Here is a 26,657-nt window from a genome sequence, read left to right on the forward strand (position 1 = left end):
TGTTCAACCGGTTGTCAAGGACGCTGATCCCCAGTAACCGTTGCTAATCTCATTACGACGGCGGCGTCTGGGGTTTAAGGGTGAAGGTTCACTTAAGACGGGATTATCATTGTGTTCTTAATCATCTAAATGCTGACAGCCTAATTAACAGACAACAGGTACATTGACAACTTAATTACAGATTGTTTACTTGTAGCATCGTTTTGTTTCTCTTTTATTTACTTAATGCATAATGAGACTTCTATTTTTCTACAGCCTGGGCTACTATCCAAAGTTTCTTTTTTTCCAACTTGATGCCACGTTTAACTTATATATTATGATATATTTTATTTCCCGAGAAAAAATAAATGTAACCGATATGAACTAGTTTCTTTACGAATACCCAGCTTGATGCGATGTTTCATTGGTAGGAAATAATTTACTTTCCAAGGCGGAACGAGATGCAATGTTTCGCTATTATCGAAAGTTCACTTTCCCAACACCGAAACAGATTCAATGTTTCACAGGAGGAGATAGATTAGATTCCTAGACCCATCGAGTGTATGACTGATGTGAAATAGTGGAAACTATTTAAGACCCGGGAGCATTTAATGGTTTACTGATATGCAGTAGATTACTTACTAAGACCCAGATAGATGCAATATTTCACTAATATGAAATAGATTACTTTCTAAGACCCATATAGGTGCAATACTTGACTAATATGAAATAGATAACTTTCCAAGACCCATATAGATGCAATGTTTCACTTATATGAAAGAGATTACTTTCTAAGTCACAGATAGATGCAATGTTTCACTAATATTTCATAGATTACTTTCTAAGACCCAGATAGATGCAATGTTTCACTAATATGAAATAGATAACTTACTAAGACCCAGGCAGATGCAATGTTTCACTAATATGAAATAGATTACTTTCTAAGTCCCAGATAGATGCAGTGTTTCACTAATATGAAAGAGAATACTTTCTAAGACCCAGATAGGTGCAAAGTTTCACTGATATCAAAAAGATTACATTCTAAGACCCAGATAGAAGCAATATTTCACTAATATTTAATAATTACTTTCTAAGTCCCAGATAGATGCAATGTTTCACTAATATGAAGTAGATTACTTTCTACGTCCCAGATAGATGCAATGTTTCACTTATATGAAAAAGATTACTTTCTAAGACCCAGATAGGTACAATGTTTCACTAATATGAAATAAATTACTTTCTAAGACCCATATAGGTGCAATACTTCATTAATATGAAATAAATTACTTTCTAAGACCTAGATAGATGCACCGTTTCACTAATATGAAGTAGATTACTTTCTAAGACCCAGGTAGGAGCAATACTTCACTTATATGAAATAGATTACTTTCTAAGACCCAGATAGGAGCAATACTTCACTAATATGAAATAGATTACTTTCTAAGACCCAGATAGGTACAATGTTTCACTAATATGAAATATATTACTTTCTAAGACCCAGATAGGTACCATGTTTCACTAATATTAGAGATTACTTCCAACAGGAGATGTATCGCTTTACTGATACCAACGATTTATCAGTTAATGGAGCATGAACCGTCTGACGGCTAGAAAATGTACATTTGTGAAAAATGCAAATCATGTTTCAACGTATATTTATCATAAATAACGGCAGAACTGCGCTTGATAAACATGTGTCCACACCAATGCTTGTAAAACTGATATAGAATCCTCTACACTTTACTTGCTCTCTGCAAGGCATTTCCAACATCTGGTGACTTTTTACTGTTGCAAATTATCGCATAAGAAGTTGCACCATTTTATCAACGTATTATGTACAGCCTTGAAAATACACGAAAACCATTGTGTGCTTTAAGTGTTATTTCGGAATCATGAGAGAGTTACCTCCCCCAACCGACTGTTTATTTATTGTAATGTAAAAAGATTAAACAGGGAAGTGTTCAAGGCTATCTACAATGAAAGGCCAAGTCAAAAAGCTAACACGCATAAGCGTTGCACAACACAACACGTGCACATACAGTGATGATGCACTAAGTCACGTGCAGTACGTCATCGGGTGTCTGCCAGTAGAAGGCTTCATCTGAAGCACTGTCAAACAACGTTCTTCATAAACAACGGTATAACTTACACTACCACTACTGTAATGTAGGGTATTGACTATACACAGCGTATTGTATCGACTATCCACAATGTATTGTATTGACTATAGACAATGTATTGTATTGACTATACACAATGTATGGCATTGACTATACACAAAGTATGGCATTGACTATACACAATGTATTGTATTGACTATACACAGTGTATGGTATTGACTATACACAATGTATGGTATTGACTATACAGATTGTATAGTATAAACTATACACAATGTATGATATTGACTGTACACAATGTATGGCATTAACTATACATATTGTATAGTATAAACTATACACAATGTATGGTATTGACTATACACAATGTATGGTATTAACTATACACATTGTATAGTATTAACTGTACACAATGTATGGTACTGGCTATGCACAATGTATGGTATTAACTATACACATTGTATAGTATTAACTGTACACAATGTATGGTACTGGCTATGCACAATGTATGGTATTAACTATACACATTGTATAGTATTAACTGTACACAATGTATGGTACTGGCTATGCACAATGTATGGTATTAACTATACACAATGTATGGTATTAACTGTACACAATGTATGGTACTGGCTATGCACAATGTATGGTATTGACCAGACAACGTATGATATTGAATGTACACAACATATGGTATTCACTGTACACAATTCATAACAGATTATTTTAGCCATATATATTCATAAAGAATGCATCATCAGATACACAGGTCATCGTGTGGTTGGGCATTCGGCAGCCTCCATCAATATTGCAGCCATATGGTGACGAACATGAAGAGTAAACGCTTCTAAACCCCAATATGAAATTCAAAATCTGCATACAACTTATCATCCTTCCATTTACATGCACATCCCTTCGAATGAACTCGGTGCCCCATATCTATTGTTGTTAAAATCAACTTTATCCCAAGAATGCAGTGATGAATTTGGAATACATGGGGGCGCGGGAGGACGGGGTATTCGGAGGGGGGTCCGAATAATTCGGGAACTCGGGGAAGAAAACGTCCCCGGCAACGTTCCTGAATAACTGTTCCTGACTGAGATATTTAATCATCATGCGAAACCCAGACACGCATGTGCTTAAGGGTATAAAGGTTTCTATAAAGTATCACGTTCTCGTTAAAGGATTTACAAATGTTGAATCCTCTCGTTATCAGTAAAACGTATTTGCACCAGAAAGCTGTGTGTAGAGACAAAAAATGCGTTATCTGCTAAATGCTCCACTAAAGTGCTGTTAACATATGAACGTGAGAAGCAGCTTCAATGCGTATGACGATGTAAAATATAAATATTGCATACCGGTGTCCTTTATGATGATAATTCAATCCTATTATTTTTCTTTGTATTGTCTCCCAATAAACATGAAAGCAAGTAAACTAAATACTGTAAACAGACAAAGACAAATATTTGTTTTACGCTTTTTTATTCGGTCGTTCCATTCGGGGAACATTTGAGTGTCAGTTTGGGGTAGCACTAATACTCCTCTCCCTCTTCCTCTCCCTCGCCCTCAACAGAGTCGACTCCAACCTCCTCGTAGTCCTTCTCCAGGGCGGCCAAGTCCTCACGAGCCTCGGAGAACTCTCCCTCCTCCATACCCTCACCCACGTACCAGTGGACGAAGGCACGCTTGGCGTACATCAGATCGAACTTGTGGTCAAGACGAGCCCAGGCCTCGGCGATGGCGGTGGTGTTGCTCAACATACAGACAGCTCTCTGGACCTTGGCCAAGTCACCACCGGGGACAACAGTGGGTGGCTGGTAGTTGATGCCAACCTTGAAGCCAGTGGGACACCAGTCGACAAACTGGATGGTTCTCTTGGTCTTGATGGTGGCGATGGCGGCGTTGACGTCCTTAGGGACGACATCACCACGGTACAACATGCAACAGGCCATGTACTTGCCGTGACGGGGATCGCATTTGACCATCTGGTTGGCGGGCTCAAAGCAAGCGTTAGTGATCTCGGCCACAGACAGTTGTTCGTGGTAGGCCTTCTCGGCGGAGATGACAGGAGCGTATGTAGCCAGAGGGAAGTGGATACGTGGGTAGGGCACCAGGTTGGTCTGGAACTCTGTCAGATCCACGTTCAGGGCACCATCAAAACGGAGAGAGGCAGTGATTGAGCTGACAATCTGACCAATGAGACGGTTGAGGTTAGTGTAGGTAGGACGTTCGATATCGAGGTTACGTCTGCAGATGTCGTAGATGGCCTCGTTGTCGACCATGAAGGCACAGTCGGAATGTTCCAGGGTGGTGTGGGTGGTCAGGATGGAGTTATAGGGCTCCACTACGGCAGTGGAGATCTGGGGAGCGGGGTAGACAGCGAACTCTAGCTTGGACTTCTTGCCGTAGTCAACAGACAGTCTCTCCATCAAGAGAGAGGTGAAGCCGGAGCCAGTGCCGCCACCGAAGCTGTGGAAGATGAGGAAGCCTTGGAGTCCAGTGCACTGGTCAGCCAGCTTCCTGGTGCGGTCTAGGACGAGGTCGACGATCTCTTTTCCGACGGTGTAGTGACCACGGGCGTAGTTGTTGGCAGCGTCCTCCTTGCCGGTGATGAGCTGCTCTGGGTGGAACAGTTGTCGGTAGGTGCCGGTTCGGACCTCATCTGTAACGGTAACCTCCGATTAGTAAGTCACTCTTTAGTGAGACAGCTTGAAACAACACAATTTATGGTTGAGTGAACAGCAAATAAAATAACTGTTATCTCAGGTGGAAAAGGGAATAATAGAACAAAGACAGGGTTGAAGATTAAAGTTATTTCTCTTGATGTTATGGACGTAAAGGATTCTATACATACATGCTATTCATATAGAAATAGTTTATTTTACACAACAGTGTGTTTACTTGCTGAAATGTTAACCTTAAAGGTCAGTTAGTCGTACATGTTCAATGTTTTAACTTAGTTATTTATGGTCAAGCAGTGGGATTCATGCTTCCATACAAAGTTTCAATACGTTCAACCCAGCTTCTATAGTCAAGTATGTACATGTTGTACCCACCGACAACAGTTGGTTCGAGGTCAACAAAGATGGCCCTGGGGACGTGTTTCCCAGCCCCGGTCTCGCTGAAGAAGGTGTTGTAGGAGTCATCCCCACCCCCGATGGTCTTGTCTGAGGGCATCTGACCGTCGGGCTGGATGCCGTGCTCCAGACAGTACAACTCCCAGCATGCATTGCCCATCTGGACTCCGGCCTGGCCGACGTGGATGGAGATACATTCCCTCTGAAGAGACAAAAGAAAACGTTAGTGACAGTTTTTACATTCAAACATTTCAGTTACTTTCAATAAGTAATGAAGTACTCCACACATGACAGGTTACCCTCTTTGGAATACTCGTTACATACCTTAATCAGTTATAGCGTATTGAACGATAGCCTCAAAAAGCTTCTTCTTTCTCTGCAAGTTACACCCTGACACCCTGAATGGGTACAGTTCGCCGCGGGTACGTGTTTCTCTAGAGCACTGGCGTTTTTAGTAGTTGTTCCGTACATGACTAAACTATTGACGATAAGACGTTAATATTTCATCTCTCATACTTGTGAGTGTAATTTTTGACGTTAGGTGTTGTAAGGAATAGGTGTTATACTGGTGCCAAATTCTGAATTATCGTCAACGACGTGTGTAAGTGTTGATTCCCACTGAACACATCTACATTATAGTTACCATGATTGTTGTTGGAAGATGTGGATCTCACGTGGACTGCAAGTTGTCTGAGGTGAGAAAATCTGATGTAGAGAACAGGTCCCTGGACACTTATATACACGTCGTGTTCAACCGGTTGTCAAGGACGCTGATCCCCAGTAACCGTTGCTAATCTCATTACGACGGCGGCGTCTGGTGTTTAAAGGGTGAAGGTTCACTTGAGTCGGGATTATGATTGTGTTCTTAATCATCTAAATGCTGAAAGCCTAATTAACAGAAGGTACATTGACAACTTAATTAATGATTGTTTACTTGTAGCATCGTATTGTTTCTCTTTTATTTACTTAATGCATAATGAGACCACTTTTTTTCTACAGCCTGGGCTATTATCCAAAGTTTCTTTTTTTCCAACTTGATACCACGTTTAACCTATATTTTATGATATATTGTATTTCTCTAGAAAAAATAAATGTGGGGGGTGGCGTATAATCTACGTATGGTATATGTGTACGTGTGTGCGTATTGCGTCTGGTGTGTGTGTGTGTGGGGGGGGGGGGGGGGGGGGCGTGAGAGCGTGTGTGTGTGTGTGTGTGTGTGGGGGGGGGGGGGTGTTATAATGTACGTAGGGTATGTATGTGTGAGTGCGTGTGTTTGTGTGTGCGTGTGCGTGTGCGTGTGCGTGTGTGTGTGTGTGCATGGTATAGTGTGGGGTGTGTGTGTGTGTACCTACGTGTTTGTGTATGATCGTGTGCGTGACTTTATAAGTAATTTGGCGTGTGAGTGTGAGTGTGCGTGCGTGCGTGCGTGTTCATAACCCAACCTTAATTTTAAACATTGTGTTAGTATATGTCTTATTTTACCTTACCCAGATCATGACGTTATAATTTGCTTTTATGTCTAGTGTCTCCTAGGCCATACCTGGTCGGATGTTATATTTTACTGTTCATGTACGTGTTTTAGTATGAAGTGTATATAACATGTGACACTATAATAAACATTATTCTCTCTCTCTCTCTCTGTGAAATAGTTTAACTATTTAAGACCCGGGAGCATTTAATGGTTTACTGATATGCAGTAGGTTACTTACTAAGACCCAGATAGATGCAATATTTCACTAATATGAAAGTGAATAGTTTCTAAGACCCAGATACACTACTGCCTAAAAGTTCATTCCCCGAACACGCGTTGAGAACGCGTGTAACACGCATATGACACTGGTGTGCAACGGGTGTGCAGCGCGTGTGCAACCCGTTGAGCACGCGTGAGTCACTCGTTGCACACGCGTGTGCCATGCGTGTAACACGGGACCGGGTTTCAGTTGAAGTTGGAAAATATATTAAAAGAATTGTGAGATAAATCAAAACAGTGAGATGTGAATCTTGAGTTAACGAGCCGCCATTGACCTGTGTTCACCAGACCATGAACACAAGGTCGGCCCGTCATAATTAGTGTTCCGTTGTTGGACTTTTATGGCATGAACCATTCAAAAAGGGTCCAGTCTAGCCATTTTGGCTACCCGACAGTAGAACAGCAGTGAGTTTAGAAGCGAGTTTATTGCTAGGGGAATCCCCGAGTTGACACGATTGTCGCGGGTTGGTAAATGCTCGCCATTAGTGAAGTGATTGTTTGTGGATTGCGGACATATTCGTTTTAAGTTTTGCCCACGTTAGTCATTGAGGGTGACTATGAATATAATGTTTTTCGTTCGCCAAATTCATGCTTTAGATAGTACAATTATGATAGAACAGTCATCACTACTTATGTCTTATTATTTCACGTAGGAATATGTCCCATTTTCCCACACCCCACTTTCTGTTTTGTATTTTGTAAGAATTATTAAGAGAATGTTTAGTGTGGGACTTAACATATTTATCACTAATTCTAAGAGGATATTGGAAATGATTATGAACAGCCATGTTGTCTCACTGTTGATAGAATTTTAGATCTTCACAATGACCGGGTGTGACCATGTAGGCAGAATCTCGTTAAGGTTTGTGATTTTTACATTTGCGCAATGACCATGGTGAGTGTTATTGGGGATACCAAAGGTGACAGTTTACTATTAGAGGAAATTGGTTGTGAGTACTTATACCATTTGGATAGGATATCTTTAGGATTTTAATCCTTTCTTTCTCTGTGGGTAATCCTTTCACGTTGATGGAAGGAAGTCACTCAACCAGGTCATGACAATGGTTATGCGCAAGGCTCGGAATCAAGAAAAGATCACTAGAGGTGTTGATGGAGGCTGGACATGCAGCATACAGCATTTCCAGTGTAGGCTGGCACCTCGTCTTTGTTTCACTCGGTATGTAAAACCTTGACCATTCACAGGTGCATTTGTCTATTTACAATGAAGTTGTTTGGCGTTCCCAGTATTTATATACTATCTCACTGATTACTTGTTAACTGGTCACTGCAAGTGCCTTAATTATTTAAGTTTCAGTGAACTGAGTTTATTCACATGTTAGCTTTCAAAGGTTGTGATGGATACTTATAAAATCCTCAGTTGAGTTTACTCACTAACTACTGTGAGCGATTTTTGCATGACTTCTGTGCTTGTATAAACACAGTAACTGCTAAAAGCGGCGTAAAACCATGCTCACTCACAGTAACTGTTAATCCTCTGCATTGTGTTGGCAAATTGGGGATAAACCTGTGACGATCAAACTTAGTTAGAATCCTTGTTTATCTGTGACATCTTCCAACTGGGGACATTTTAGTAAACTTGAAAAGTATTACGAATTTTAATATTCATATTATTATAGTTTTTCAAATTGTAAATTAAACTTTGATAAAATTGTGCTACACTCATTGGCAAAATGTATTGTCTGTGGGTATATGTCACGTCACATCAGCATTTTTTCAGTTATATCGCGGCGAAATAATTGCCAGCTTTTGGGACTACATGTAACATGGCTGCTTTTATATTTCTTATACAGGTGCTTGACTGCCTCAGTAGTGCATGATCAATTAGAATTTTTATTGTGTATACAAATCAGTCAAGATTGCAACAATAGATGAATAAATTAAATAAATCTGGACCGCATTTACCGATTAACAACTTAAGACATAGAGACAGGCAGTCGATACATAACAAACGTTATGGTCCTATTAAGACGATTGACAGTTAGAACGTTGGAGTAAATGACCCTATATTGTTTGCGCACTCAGTCTACCCCTAAACAGTTCATTTCTGGTAGATGTAGCCGTCAAAAATCGGCTACGGAGGTGACGTAAAGACAATCTATCGATCCTCTGCGTGTGACGTCACACGTGGTCGACCTGGCCGAGGGCGATCAGCGGTGGTACCCGTTTGCTGTAGGCGCGTCTGTAAATCACAAACAGTCCGTCGACTACAACCCATCGTCCTTGCGACTTCAGCTACGGACGTTCCCGTCTTCAACATGCCGATGGCACGTTCACGTTGCACATTTGAAAGACGTGGCATGACAAATGGCCGTAAAGACTTTTGTTTTTTTTGTGTTTTTCTTTTTTTTTATTAATGACTGCTAACAAGTATGGCTGAAAACACGTGCGGTATTATGGCCACGTGACCAGTTTTGCCACTATAGTGCTGTGCACATGATTTTGATCGATTCACCTGCACAAAAACGGGTGTTATCTGAAGACAATACGTGGCCATTACTGTTTAAATACACAATAAGGGCCCACAATGATAACAGGTCAAAATGTTAAAATTTTAGGATTGTGAAGTTTTTAATTTGGTTCAGTATATGTAAAGGCAAGCTTCTTCCCTTTGTTTAGTCAGCAGCTGTCCTCCTGGCTATGAATGTGGAACACAGGCTTTAGGGTTACATATGAATCTTGTTATCATTGTATTTTAATGCGATTTGAATATTATTATTTACTATCGTACTTACTTCATGTTTTAAATGAGACGTTTTATATTTACGTTATATTTGCTTGTACGTTCGACACAATTGACAAATACTCTAAAAGATATAACTAGTAAACCATTAATGTACGTTGAAAATGCCAAAATAATGTATCCAGGATCAAGTAGAAGATATATGGACAGCAGCGCCGGGAATTTATTCAACAGGCCCGTGAAAACAACACTGCTTTAGCTCAATGTTTAGCACTCCTGGCGGCCATTATGCAACGGCCATCTTACACACAACCCCGCGCTCACGTCTACAGGTCTCTTCCTGTGGTACGGTAATTAGTAGAACCCTCTCCCTCAAGTGTATCCTCCATGATATAACCTACTCTCATTAATTAAATGCTGCCCTTTCCCAGCGTCACGGCTATGGAGCTGAGACAAAGACACCCAACCATCATACAATAATTAGGGTCCAATGAAAACAATGCTCCACCAAACCCCATAAACATGATCACTGAAAGTCGTACAACAGACTTTTAATGTCAAATCACAAAAAACCCATTTGAACAGCAATAACATTTAACAGGATCATGTATTCTCTTAACACCATCGGAAAACATCATGTAGAAGCCACAACAGTACTCCTCATATTTTCCAACAAAATCACATCTAAAAATGAGACATCAGCAAGTACATAAAATAAAATGTGTGTTAACATTTTTCGTCAGGAATATCAAAACGTTATCGCCTTGTTACCACGTCTAGGTTCAGCCTGCATGGTGGGACGCAGAGTGTGATAGACTGAAGTCGGAGAAGTATTTTGAACTGGATAGACTCAGGGACACGGATAGAGATGAAGATTACCAAGTATATAAACAGCACAGACGAACCTTTCAAGAATTATGCAAACAGAAACAAGATGAATTTCAGCGTTCACTCAGAGATAGATTTAATGAGATAAAAAGTGATAACAACAAACTGTGGAAGGAAATCAAGAAAATAAAATGTTGCAGGAAAGCAAACAGTATCAGTTCTTGGTGATGGTTTTTATATTTCCAGAATCTATTAAATTCTCCCCGTTCGAAGTCATCTATTGAAGATTTAGTAAAATCAGACATATCACAGCATGACAATGATGTATGTGAGGCTTGTGAACATGGATCGCCTGAAGACGTAAACAGAGAGATATCAAGTGATGAAGCCATTATCAACATGAAATCAAATAAAGCACCAGGATGTGATGGGATCTCTTCTGAACTATTTCTGAATTCTTTGGATATTATTGTTCCTATATGTGTGCATCTTTTCAACGAGATAATGAAATCAGGTGTTTATCCGGAATCATGGTGCAGAGCAGTTATATGTCCGATGTATAAAGATGGAGATACGAACAGTGTGAATAATTATATATAGAGGCATTTCATTATTACCCGTTTTGAGGAAAATATTCACAAAAATGATCAACGAACGCCTGCAGCTATGGTGTGATGACAATAATATATTATATGAAAACCAGTTTGGTTTTAGAAAAGGACGCTAAACAGTCGACAGTATTTTCACATTGTATGGAATGATACAGAAATACCTATCAAAATCAACCGGTGGAAGATTTTATTGTCTCTTCATTGACTTCAGTAAAGCGTTTGTCTGTTCACAATAACTTGCTTTGGCATCGGCTTATGAAATATGGTATCCATGGAAACGTTCTAAAAATTTTACGAGATATGTATTCGAAACTAAAAGCTTGTGTGAGAACTGATAATGGTTTAACTGAATATTTTAACTGTTTTATTGGAACACGACAAGGATGCATGATCAGCCCGACACTCTTTTGCCTGTTTATAAATGAATTGGTCAACGAACTAAATCAATCTGACTCTCGTGGAATATTCATCTCAGAAGAAGTACCAAATATTTGTTCTTTATTATACGCCGATGATGTTGCCAACACTGCCGATACCACTGGAAGATTACAACAACAGATCAAATGTATAAGTGAATTTTGTAAAAAATGGGGACTGTCTCTAAATATGAACAAATCAAAGATAATCGTTTTTAGAATTGGTGGACGTTTAATGAACTATGAAAATTGAACTTACAGTTTCATCTTATAAATATTTGGGACTATTTGTCACTGCTAAATTGCTATGGACAAAAGCAACGGCAACACTTTCACAACAAGCAGAAAAAGTATGTCATTATATCTATAAAATAACTATGTGGAGGATTACCAATCACTACTGCAATCAAGATGTTCGAATCCATGGTTTTACCAATATTAACATATGGCTCTGAAGTTTGGGGTTTCCAATACTACGAAACTATAGAGATGGTACAGACTAAATATTACAAACGGATTCTTTACCTACCAAATAATGCAAGCAATGCCGCTGTTCTTGGTGAAACTGGAAGACAACGATTATATGTGTATTTTATTAGTAAATGTATTAAATATTGGACAAAATTAATCTCTATGAACACTGATCGTCTACCGAAGCAAACGTATTTAATGATGTACAAATTAGATGAAGCTGGCCGTATATCATGGGCAAAATATATAAAAAACATTCTTTTCAAGTATGGATTTGGCTACGCCTGGATAATTGAAGATGTTGGAGATCCGCAAATATTCATTTCACAATTCAAACAACGTATCGTGGACTGTGGTCAACAACGTTGGACTGAAAACCTATCTCAAAAATCAAAACTTAAAACATATTTAACTTTCAAATCGGTATTAACAATAGAAATGTACCTTCAGGAAGTAAACAAGAAGATCTATAAAGAAACCCTAACAAGAATCCGATGCAGCTGCCATAAACTTATGATCGAAACTGGACGTCATACCAATATAGAAGAAAACAAAAGATTTTGCCCACAATGTCAAAAATTGGACTTCAACTACATTGAAAATGAATATCATTTCCTCCTTATTTGTACTTCATATTTAACATTACGTTTACATTTTATTGATACATATTTTCACACTAATCCATCATATGAAAAATTTGTAAATCTTATGTCTTCTAAATGTAAATACACTATTACACAACTTGCTAAATATATCTACCACGCTTTTAGATTACGCGAGTCACTCACAATTCACTGATATATTATTTATGTATTATATTAATTTCATGTATTTATGCATACACTTTATTGATATCATGTATGTTCTATGGGCCTATGGCCTGAAACTTGGAGGAAATAAACTCTAGAGAACGTCCAGGTTTAGCTAGACATGGATCCTACTTTGGACAAAAGTTTGTTCTCCCTCTAATGAGTGTGTCACGCGTTGCACACGGGTATCACACACGTCGCGGACGGGTTCGAATGACCAACGGGGTGCACACGGGTTGCGTAACGCGTTTCCCATGCGTGTAAGGGGAATGAACTTCAAGGCAGTAGTGTAGCTATACATAGTGATACATGCACACCCAGGAAGTCAGTTTACAACGCAGTTATATATAGTAATACATGCACACCAAGAATGTCAGTACACAACGTAGCTATAAATAGTGACATATGCACACCTAAGATGTCAGTATACAACGTAGCTATATATAGTGATACATGTAGACCGAAGATGTTAGTATAGAACGTAGTTATATATAGTGACACAGGTACACCCGGGATGTTAGTATACAGCGTAGCTATCTATGGTGACACATGCACACCCAGGTTTTTAGTATACAACGTAGCTATACATAGTGACATCTGTACACCTAGGATGTCAGTATACAACGTAGCTATATATAGTGACACATGTACACCCAGGATGTTATTTTACAACGTAGCTATATAAAGTGACACATGCACTCCCAGGATGGGAGTACACAACGTAGCTATATATAGTGACACATGCACACCCAAGATATCAGTTTTCAACGTAGATATATATAGTGACACATGCACACCCTTGATGTCATTATACAATGTAGCTATATAAAGTGACACATGTACACCCAGGATGTCAGTATACAACGTAGCTATATATAGTGACACATGTACACCCAGGATGTCAGTATACAACGGAGCTATATATAGTGACACATATACACCCTGGATGTCAGTATACAACGTACCTATATATAGTGACACATGTACACGCAGGATGTCAGTATGCAACGTAGCTATACATAGTGACACATGTACACCTACGATGTCAGTAAGAACGTAGCTGTATGTAGTGGTATATGTACACACAGGATGTCAGTATACAACATAGCTATATATAGTGACACATGTACACCCAGGATGTCATTATACTTAGCTGTATATAGTGGTACAAATATACAGGGAAATTCAGTATAGAGCGTAGCTATATGTAGTGGTAGATGTACATATGTATACACAGGATGTCAGTATACAACGTAGCTATATAAAGTGACACATGTACACACAGGATGTCAGTATGCAACGTAGCTATATATAGTGACACAGCTACACCCAGGAGGTCAGTATACAACGTAGCTATATATAGTGACACATGCACTCCCAGGATGGGAGTACACAACGTAGCTATATATAGTGACACATGCACACGTAAGATATCAGTTTTCAACGTAGCTATATATAGTGACACATGTACACCTAGGATTATATATAGTGGTACATGTACACCCCAAATGATAGACTAAGTATATAATGTAGCTATATGTAGTGAAAGGTGTACACCCTGGGTGTCAGTATACAACGTAGCTATATATAGTGGTACATGAACACCCAGGGTGTCAGTTTGCAAAGTAGCTATATATAGTGACACATGTACACCCAGGATGTCAGTATACAACGTAGCTATATATAGTGACACATGTACACGCAGGATGTCAGTATACAACGTAGATATATATAGTGACACATGTACACACAGGATGTCAGTATGCAACGTAGCTATATATAGTGACACATGTACACTCAGGAGGTCAGTTTGCAACGTAGCTATATATAGTGACACATGTACACCCAGGAGGTCAGTATACAACGTAGCTATATATAGTGACACATGCACACCCAGGATGTTATTTTACAACGTAGCTATATATAGTGACACATGTACACGCAGGATGTCAGTATACAACGTAGCTATATAAAGTGACACAAGTACACCTAGGATGTCAGTATACAACGTAGCTATATATAGTGACACATGTAGACCCAGGGTGGCATTATACAACGTAGGTATATAAAGTGACACATGTACACAGAGGATGTCAGTATACAACGTAGCTATATGTTGTGACACGTGCACGCTAAGTGTGTCAGTATGTGAAATAGGTTTACCTGGTGACACCTGCACAACCAGGATGTTAGTATATAATGTAGCTGTTTATAGTTACACATGTACACCCGGGATGTTAGTATACAGCGTAGCTATCTATGGTGACACATGCACACCCAGGTTGTTAGTATACAACGTATCTATACATAGTGACATCTGTACACCTAGGATGTCAGTATTCAACGTAGCTATATAAAGTGACACATGTACACACAGGATGTCAGTATACAACGTAGCTATATATAGTGACACAGGTACACCCAGGTTGTTAGTATACAACGTAGCTATATATAGTGACACATGTACACCCAGGATGTCAGTATACAACGTAGCTATATAAAGTGACACATGTACACCCTGGTTGTCAGTATACAACGTAGTTATATATAGTGGTACATGAACACCCAGGATGTCAGTTTGCAAAGTAGCTATATATAGTGACACATGTACACCCAGGATGTCAGTATACAACGTAGCTATATATAGTGACACATGTACACCCAGGATGTCAGTATACAACGGAGATATATATAGTGACACATATACACCCTGGATGTCAGTATACAACGTACCTATATAGAGACACATGTACACGCAGGATGTCAGTATACAACGTACCTATATAGAGACACATGTACACGCAGGATGTCAGTATACAATGCAGCTATACATAGTGACACATGTACACCCATGTTGTGTCTCTATACAACGTAGCTATATATAGTGACACACGTACACACAGGATGTCAGTATGCAACGTAGCTATACATAGTGACACATGTACACCTACGATGTCAGTAAGAACGTAGCTGTATGTAGTAGTATATGTACACACAGGATGTCAGTATACATCGTAGATATATATAGTGAGAAATGTACACCCATGATGTAATTATACAACATAGCTATAAAAAGTGACACATGTGGACCCAGGATGTCATTATACAACTTAGCTTTATATAGTGGTACAAATATACAGGGAAATTCAGTATACAACGTTGCTATATGTAGTGGTAGATGTACATATGTATACACAGGGTGTCAGTATACAACAGAGTTATACATAGTGACACATGTACATTCAGGATGTCAGTATACAACGTAGCTATATAAAGTGACACATGTACACCCAGGATGTCAGTATACAACGTAGCTATATAAAGTGACACATGTACACCTAGTATGTCAGTATACAACGTAGCTATATATAGTGACACATGTAGACCCAGGGTGGCATTATACAACGTAGGTATATAAAGAGACACATGTACACAGAGGATGTCAGTATACAACGTAGCTATATGTAGTGCACTCCAAGTATGTCAGTATATGAAATAGGTTTACCTGGTGACACCTGCACAACCAGGATGTTAGTATATAATGTAGCTGTTTATAGTGACACATGTACACCCAGGATGTCATTATACAATGTAGCTATATAAAGTGACACATGTACACCCAGGATGTCATTATAGAATGTAGCTATATAAAGTGACGCATGCACACCAAGGATGTTATTTTACAACGTAGCTATATATAGCGACACATGCAGTCCCAGGACGGGAGTACACAACGTAGCTATATATAGTGACACATGCGCATCCAAGATGTCAGTTTTCAACGTAGCTATATATACTGTCACATGTACACCTAGAATTATATATAGTGGTACATGTACACCCAGAATGATAGTATATAATGTAGCTATATGTAGTGAAAGGTGTACACCCTGGGTGTCAGTATACAACGTAGCTATATATAGTGACACATGTACACCCAGGATGTGAGTATACAACGTAGCTATATATAGTAACACATGAACACCCAGGATGTCAGTATACAACGTAGCTATATATAGTGGCACATGTACACCCTGGATGCCAGTATGCATCGTGGCTTTTTAAAGTGCTACATGTGCACAGCCCAGTTGTCAACACAGAACATTATGTTTCAGACAATGTGTATAATCAGTCAGCGTGTCAATGGACAATAAACAGATTTGTCACTTAATTTGTAAAATGATTAAAATATTTAGACATTTTAGAAATTGCCTAAATGAATCAGATTTAACACATTGAGTGCAACATGTATATTGGTACGTATTCACATTGGGTGTTAGTGTAGATCATAGCAGGATGCGCATGCGCCTGAATAGCATGTCGCTGAAAAGAACGCTCCGTCACAATCGCGTTAATTATGAGATGATGTTGTGCGAAAATAATTTAATTTGACCTTGAAGCAACCCGGAATGGGTATATGTGAGTGAATCATGAACATTATTGAGCGTTTTGCTTAAAATCAAGTGTCCAAAATGTAAACAAATGTGAAGGCGAATTTACACAAGTATTGTCACTGCTGACTGACCCAGCGTCCAGGCAATCAACAAACAATGGGCAGCCCGTGCAGGGTTATTGAAGCACTGACCAGTTCTCACAGCAAGGAAGACGGCCTACGATATCCAAGGTATGGAGGATACACGCATTGACATTTTCAAAGCAATACACAGACGGCTTGGACAACGTGATGGAATTTATTTTGAAAATGAACTGTTTGAAACATACACTGATGATAAAGAAAACGGAACGAAGAGAGGAAGAGTAGACATGAATAGTCGACGTGATTCCCAGAAATGGACGTCCACCAAAACGTGTTCACAGAGAGCATTCCAAGAAGTCGGTGATTGAGAAATGTGCGTCTGGTGTATATTGCCTATATGACTTTTTTTACAAACACAACCCCCTCCCACACACTGGAAAAAAAACAAGCACGCAGCAATTGCAAGCCCGAACCCCGCCCGACCCACATGGAGACAGTTCAATGGACAAACAACGAGGTAAAGATTTTTCTACCCTTATCTATACCACGTCCAATTTTCATTCTTTAAAAATCTGTTGTCCAGAAAATCTAAGCATTGTGGCCGGTTTTACACAGTTGATCGTGTTGTTTCCGCGGAGACATCCTAAGGTGTGAAAAGCGCAGCAATATGTTGTCGAAAAACCACGTGGTGACCAATTTTCCTTTGCACAAGTCTGATATTTTTGGCAGTCAAGACATATAACTCAACCGATGTCTAATATAATTCAATGTTTAGCGTCATGTAAACATTTGTCCCATGAACCAGCGCGTGTTCCTTCATTCAAAAATCATTTCTTTGTTTTGAAGAAACACAACCGTGTAAATACAAATATCACCAAACGTAAGTTATGCTTTTTATTAAATATAATTTAATAGACACTGTGATTTCACAAAAAATTCCATGTTGTAAAAGAACCGTGTGATAAAACCTGCGCCCTTGTCAACACCTACCGTTGGATATTTATGATCAGTCAGACGGGTGATTGGTAAAAACAATGAGGGTAGGGGTGGGGTACTTGTGTTAGGAGGGTCACCTCACCTGTTAGTGACAGCTTGGTGTGTCACTTGTAACAGGACAGGTTTTGGGCACATTTAGACACCTAATATTTTCATGACTTTGCGTTGTGATTTTTTTATCAAGGAGATATTGATGCCGAAAATACTAAAGAATGTGTCTACGGTCCCTCCGTCTGTCCTTTACGACCTCAGTTCGTTGGATGTAGGGAGGTGATTCACGACAAAATATAATCAAGTTTCAACAGTTTATAACAGAAAATAAAAAACACACAAGAAAATATAAAACAACAATTACAAATTAGTCAATACTATTCCTAACTAAAATTTACATTATTAAGCCAAAAATCCTACTTACTTATACCTTAAGAATAAAACCCACAAGCAGCCTAAAGCAGACGAACAAACCCCTAACTAAGCCACTTTAATAAATAATCACAACAGCATCCTTAACACAGTCTACGAGGACAAACAAACCACCCTTCCAAACCTCCCAACACAATCGGTCAATATAGCTACATCACATAGCTTACATTATTTCCTAATTAAATCCACCCGTCCAACCCACCTTTATAACCATAAAACACTTAATCGGCATGCAACCGACAAACGCACGTGCCCGCACGTGGGGCAAGATCTGAAGCGTGCTGTCCCAAAGCGAACTACATATCGGCAAGGAGCTATAAACCACGTAAATGCTACCATATATCCTACATAATCAGAGGACATTTTAATGTTTCTACACCAGAATAAGGGTAGGGAGTACGGACATTACCGCAACACCAGATGCGCTTTACAACATGCGCATGCGCAGCAATGTAACATGTCTGCAGTTTCTAAATACGATGTCTCTACAAATATTGAATGTTTACTGATAAAAGAAGCTGTCATATTACGATTTCGCGACAGAAACCCTGTAAATTCATTTACAAGTACAGTAATTGCTGCAGTTTGTCAACATTAATTGTTAATAACTAGTATATCACATAGATGTTTCTTTGACGATATTCATCTTTACTCACGTGCTTCCAAAAGCTTTACATTCTCAAGTTCGACTACTTCAAACGTGTAAACCTAATTAAATTGCATTAAACATTATTTTGAAATGAAATGGCATAGTTTACGTATTTACAGCTGTTACTTCCGTGTGTTTACCGATTAGCATACAACGCTTACACAATAACATAGCGAAACAGATGGTCATGAGCACCTATTGAAAATCTTTATAAACAAAGTATGTACGTAATTAAAGTTTAAATGCCAGAGTAATTTATACGTAATTTAAAGTCTTAATGCTGGAGACAAAAAGGTCTTGCCGTGACCTCGTGAACAGAAAGTAATGAACTATTACTCTGTGAACTCTATGACATAATCTCTGGTGTTCTCACGAGTAGTGTCGGATATGGTCGACACATTTCACTCACTACCCCGAACATAACTCGGTGTCTGTTTGTTGCATAACATTGATGAGAGATGAGTTGACTGTCAAGCCAATATTCCTCTTTTAAACAGCAAGATACTACTTTGTATACACCGGTCTAATGCTCATTTAATTGTAAAATACTCTTTGTTAGCCAATCAGAAGTTGTAGGAACATGGGGACATAAAACGGTTATGGATAGCAACTTTAATGTTTATAGCGATGTTTCAGGGTTACTCTATCATGCGAATACTGAGTAAGATTACTGAGTAACATTGTTTATCACACATCACACATCACGCATCACATATTACATTTCATACATGCTACCCGTCATCTATCGCATGACACACATGACATGACACATAACGCATTTCACATGTATCCACGAGGAATGACAAATATCAAATATCACATGAAACATATAACATAAGGGCCGATGGAGTAGCCTTGTGGGTAAAGCGTTCGCTCGACACGCTTCATACCCGGGTTCGATTCCCCACATGGACACAATGTGTGAAGCCCATTTCTGGTGTCCCCCGCCGTGATATTGCTGGAATAATGCTAAAAGATGCGTAAAACTATACTCACTCACTCACTATAACATATTACATAACATTCAATGTATGCCATGACATATTTCGCGTGACACAACACATGACACATCACACAAATCACATTTCACATGATACGACACACGACATATGAGACGTATATATCACCTAGGACATGACACATGACAAAACAGGACACTACACACATCATATGCCACATGACAAATACCGGACGCCCCATATTACGAAAAACCTTTCGGGGCTCATACCACAGAATACATGACACATAATTATCACAGGTAAAATGACACATCATGCATAAAAGGTTAATCACATATCACATAATACATTACAGAACACATATCACAGGATACATGATATATATGGCACATTACTTAATACATGACGCACGATACAGGACACATATAAACGAACTCATGACAAACGTCACATGAAACATATCTCCTGATATAAATCGCAAGACACAGGACACATTGCATATAACATCGCTTTACACATATCTCACCTCACATATAAAATGACAAATGATATATGAAATGAAATATACCACATATGATATGACGCATATGGCACGCATACATGACATATATGGCACATCACAAATATCAATTGATCACATCACATATAACAACAAAAACATTGCATGCTACAGATCACAGGATACATGACACATATTGCACATGGCACATCACACTTATACAATTACTCACATAACACAAAAAATACATGACACATATCACAGGATACATGACAGATATGGCACATGCCACATCACACATATACAATGACTATGATATGACGCATATGGCACGCATACATGACATATATGGCACATCACAAATATCAATTGATCACATCACATATTACAACAAAAACATTGTATGACAGATCACATGATGCATGACATATAAAACACATCACATATATACAGTTACACACATTACATGACATATATCACGGGATACATGGCGCATATGACATATCACACATATACAATTACTCCTATCATATATCACAAACCAAATTCCATGACACAGATCACTGGGCCCAACGTTAGATTAAGCCTGTTTTATTCCTCAATACCTCCCTGGCAGCCAGAAATGTTTGTACCAATCTGGTTAAAATATCAGGTAACAAGTCATAATTTTTGCAAGCTGACTTCACTTTGAACTCTAGCCGTGAAAGAATTGAAATAAAAAGAAATATTCAAAGTTAAAAACATGTAAAGAATCATATCTTTTTCAGAAAATATGGATATAAAAATCAAACTTTGCACCAACATTGGCCCAACATAGGACCGCCGATCAAAATAACGTTGGCCCAATGTTGATAGCTAACGTTGGCCCAACGTTAGATTACGCCTGTTTTATTCCTCAATACCTCCCAGTCAGCCTGAAATGTTTGTACCAATCTAGTTAACACATCAGGTAACAAGCAAATCATTCTGCAAGCTGAATTCACTTTGAACTCTAACCATGAAAGAGTTGAAATAAAAAGAAATATTCGAAATTAAAAACATGTAAAGTATCATATTTATTTTCCGAAAATATACATATCAAAATCAAACTTTGCACCAACGTTGGCCCAACGTACGACCGCAGATCAAAATAAGGTTGGCCCAACGTTGAAGGCCAACGTTGGCCAAACGTTGGATTACGCCTGTTTTATTCTTCAATACCGCGCAGTCAGCCTGAAATGTTTGTACCAATCTAGTTAAGACATCAGGTAACAACCACTACATTCTGTAAGTTTAATTCACTTTGAACTCTGACGATGAAAGAGTTGAAATAAAAAGAAATATTCGAAGTTAAAAAAATGTAAAGAATCATATTTTTTTCGAAAATATACACATCATAATCAAGCTTTGCGCCAACGTTGGCCCAACGTAGGACCGCCGATCAAAACAACGTTGACCCAACGTTGATAGCCAACGTTGCCCCAACGTTAGATTACGCCTGTTTTATTTCTCAATACCGCCCAGTCAGCCTGATATGTTTGTAGCAATCTATATGAGACATGATGTAACAAGCACTACATTCTGCAAGCTGAATTCACTTTGAACTCTATCCATGAAAGAGTATGTCAATGAAATGCGCTGTCTTCTGGCAGGGTACCTCGGTATACATAGTTTCAAATACGGCCAAGACAAAATTCAAAATGGTTATAATTACATGCATAATTTCGTGATATAATATTTACTTTCCAAAACAACTTTCAAGACTATGCGCAAATTGTTCACAAATGTTTCAACACTATTAAAAGATATATTATTTCCCCACGAGTTTGCAAATTAAAAACCATCAGACAATAAGCCCGGCACAAATTGAAACATTTAATTTTCCTTGGCCTTACCCAATACATTCAGCATTGAGAGCAACACTGAGACAGGCAAAATAGTCCATGCATCGGATCTCCTATGATTGATTGCCTTGATCCATTAAAAAATATTATGACAGCAACAAAATGACAATCGAGTTCTGGTTTAGGTGACCATTTTTTTTTTTTGTTAAATGACAAGTCAGAACGTGGTTGAGGAGCCTTTTCAGTCCTCAAATGAGGAATCAGACAAACTTATCACAGGGTGGATCTTCAACCTTATCCATGGTCACTGCTTTTGCCTTGGTAACTGAATAAAACAATTACACAAATATAATTAAATTCCAAGGTAAGAGATATAATTTTGATCCTTAAAAAGTTGCCTTCCCTCAAACAATAATTTGATGTCTGAAAAAGTTTCAGCAGTGCTACCTCCACCCGTCCAAGTCATTAAACTGTTAAAAACTGCAAAAATACCATGATGCCCTTGGATCATACATTGGCAGAAAAGCTTTTAACACTAAAATGAACAAGGTTAACCTCGACTCATTCCTTTTTCAAAGTTCAAAACATGAAACAAATAATATTTGTTCCGAAAATACACATATCAAAATCAACATTTGCACTGCAACTCTCCTATTGGTATAGAAAGTGTGTCTCACATTTGGAAAGAATCCATACAGCAGTTCTCAAGTAAAAGGTAGTACAAACATATGATTAAAAACAACATTCTAGGTTCAAAACATGCAAAAAAATCATATTGCTTCATAAAATACATATACCAATATCAACATTTGCACTGCACCTCTCCTATTAGTATAGAAAGTGTTTCTCACATTTCGAAAGAATCCATGTGGGAGCTCTCAAGTAAAAGGTAGCACAAACATAGAATTAAAAACAACATTCTGTGTTCAAAACATGTGAAAATTTCATATCGTTTCATAAAATAGACATATCAAAATCAACCTTTGCACTACATCTCTCTAATTAATATCTCAAGTTAGAGGTCGCACAATGTTGAATTAAAAAAAAATTCTAGGTTAAAAACAAGTAAAACATCATATTGTTTCATAAAATATACATATCAAAATCAATCTTCCACTACACTCACACAAAACAATATCTTTGGATAAACGGACAGACGGATATCCTTGGTATGGCTTTATCAACCCGCCCTTTTAGATTCGGGATATCATTAAAAAAGAAACATCATTTTTTTATTATTAAAGATGTTTGTATATATTATTGCAGGGCACATCACACATTAACACTTAATCACATCACATATCGCATAAAAAAACATTACCTGACACAGATCAAAGGGTACATGACACATATGACACATGGCACATCACAAATATACAATTAATCACATCTCACACAAAAAAATACATGGCACAGATCACAGGATACATGACACATACGGCACATGGCACATCATAAATGTACAATTAATCACATATCAAGAAAATACATTACATGACACATATCACTGGATACATGACACACATGGTACATGGCACATCACACATCACACATCACACATATAAAGTTAATTACATTGCACATTAAAAACACCCAAACAATTCCATGACACATATCACAGGATACACGACACATATGTCACATGGCACATCACGGATATACGAATAATCACATCACATATCACCAAATAAAAACATCACATGACACAGATCACAGGATACATGACACATATGGTACATGGCACATCACTCATCACACATATAAAATTAATCACATTGCATATGAAAAATTAAAAAAACAAACATTCCTTGACACATATCACAGCTTACATGACACATATGTCACATGGCGCATCACGCATATACAAATAATCACATCACATATCACCAAAAGAAAACATTACATGACACAAATCACAGGATACATGACACATATGGTACATGGCACATGGCACATCACACATCACAAATATGCAATTAATCACATCATATATCACAAAAAATATTACACGACGCAGATCACAGGGTACATGACACATCCCAGAAAGAAGTCAGGCGTTGTGCCGTCCGTTAAAACAACGTTGGTCCAACGCTGATAGACAGCGTTGGCCAAACGTTAGATTACGCCTGTTTTATTCCTCAATACCTCCCAGGCTGCTTGAAATGTTTGTACCAATCTGGATAAATATCAGGTAACAAGCACTACATTCTGCAAGCTGAATTTACTCTGAACTCTATCCATGAAAGAGCATGTCAATATAATGCGCTGTCTTCTGGCAGGGTGCCTCGGCATACATAGTTTCAAATACGGCCAAGACAAAATTCAAAATGTTTTTAATTACATGCATAATTTTGTGATATAATATCTACTTTCAAAAACATTTTTCAAGACTATATGCAAATTGTTCACAAATGTTTCAACACTAATAAAAGATATATGATTTTCCCACGAGTTTGCAAATTAAAAACCATCAGACAATAAGCCCGGCACAAATTGAAACATTTAATTTTCCTTGGCCTTACCCAATACATTCAGCATTGAGAGCAACACTTAGACAGGCAAAATAGTCCATGCATCGGATGTCCTATGATCCGTTGCCTTGATCCATTAACAAATATGATAACAGCAACAAAATGACAAAAGAGTTCTGGTTTAGGTGACCTATATTAATTTGTTAAATGACAAGTCAGAACTTGGGCTGAGTGGTTGAGGAGCCTTTTCAGTCCTCAAATGAAGCATCAGACGAACTTATCACTCTCAAGTAAAAGGTAGCACAAACAAAAAATAAAAAAACGTTCTAAGTTCAAAACATGCAAAATTTCATATTGTTTCATAAAATACATATATCAAAATCAAGCTTTGTAATGCATGTCTCCAATTAATATAAAAAAAGTGTTCCTTAAATTTGAAGAGAACCCATGTAGCAGCTCTCACGTTAAAGGTCGCACAATGTTGAATTAAAAAAACCCATTCAAAACTTGTAAAAAAAAAAAAAGTTTCATAAAATACACACATCAAAATCAACATTTGGACTGCACCTTTTTTATTAGAATAGAATGTGTTTCTTACATTTGGAAAGAATCAATGTGGCAGCTCTCCAGTAAAAGGTAGCTCAAACATGGAATAAAAATATGTGAAATGGAAACCTACAGGCGATATATCTCCTTTTTACTATCCGTTACACCACGAAATCATAATTTCTGTTGATTGAATACCCGGAATAAGTTTGCATTAGTTATGCAAGATATACGTAAATATTAGTTTTATACTTTTTAATTTACAATAATTTTCCTATCAAAACATTAAATCAACTAAGGTTTAATCAATTTTACTGTCCTATCAGAACCAAACAATCAGTTTGAGTTTTGCCAATTGGATTGCCCTCACTCAGTCACAGTCATTCATATTCATCAGTCATATCATAAAATTGATCATATGTTTTTTTACATGTTCTGCTCATTTACTATTGTTTGCAATATACATGTAAAAAGAAATATTATTATATAGATCGATTGCTATATATATTCATGGGTACAAAATCAATAAACATTTTGGGTAGAAAATATTTTTATGGTTCATAACAAACATCACGTGTATCTTGTTTCATCCGTTCTGAGAGGATAACATAGTGGTTAAAGCGTTCGCTCGTCACGCCGAAGACCCGGGGTAGATTCCCGACATGGGTACAATGTGTGAAGCCAATTTCCGTGATATTGCTTGAATATTGAATAAAGCGGCCACCCACCCATCCGTTCTGAGAACGGGAGATTCTCAGAAAAAGTTTGCAAAGACATTCTAAATTGTCCTTCATGCAATGATAGATCAATAACACCATTTTCCAATTTCGGCTTCAAAACTTAGACTTCGATATGTACGATGCTGTATGTACTTCCGATTTCAGCAAGGAGTCATAAAATTACAAATAGTTTGATTATTTTACATAATCTGCATTATGCTGCTATTAAATAGTTTTGTTACTATGTAAATAAGTTCAGATTATAAATAAACTTATTAAAGTTTTGATACTTAGAAAGCTGGAGGCAGAAAAGTTTCAAGAGGACAACTCGAG

At 38.0% G+C, this 26,657-nt stretch overlaps 1 protein-coding gene across 1 annotated transcript; it reads right to left on the reverse strand.

Moving 5' to 3' along the window:
- Window positions 1–3,564: 3,564 nt before the first annotated feature.
- On the reverse strand, window positions 3,565–5,925 carry LOC125380988 (tubulin alpha-1A chain-like). The gene is made up of 3 exons (XM_048396813.1): window positions 5,820–5,925; window positions 5,156–5,378; window positions 3,565–4,761 (listed from the first exon to the last, which is right to left on the reverse strand). Exons 1-3 carry the CDS (start codon window positions 5,820–5,822, stop codon window positions 3,632–3,634), a joined length of 1,356 nt encoding a protein of 451 aa, XP_048252770.1. The 5' UTR covers window positions 5,823–5,925; the 3' UTR covers window positions 3,565–3,631.
- Window positions 5,926–26,657: the final 20,732 nt, after the last annotated feature.

This window comes from Haliotis rufescens, unplaced genomic scaffold (genome assembly GCF_023055435.1).
Source record: "Haliotis rufescens isolate VD_foot unplaced genomic scaffold, xgHalRufe1.0.p SCAF_16, whole genome shotgun sequence".
Taxonomy (NCBI): Eukaryota; Metazoa; Mollusca; class Gastropoda; order Lepetellida; family Haliotidae; genus Haliotis; species Haliotis rufescens.

Excerpts from the sequence above, each read along its gene's own strand:
- LOC125380988 (XM_048396813.1), bottom strand. Across the intron at positions 4,762-5,155 it reads CCTCGAACCAACTGTTGTCG|ATGAGGTCCGAACCGGCACC; the intron begins GTGGGTACAACA and ends TTACCGTTACAG.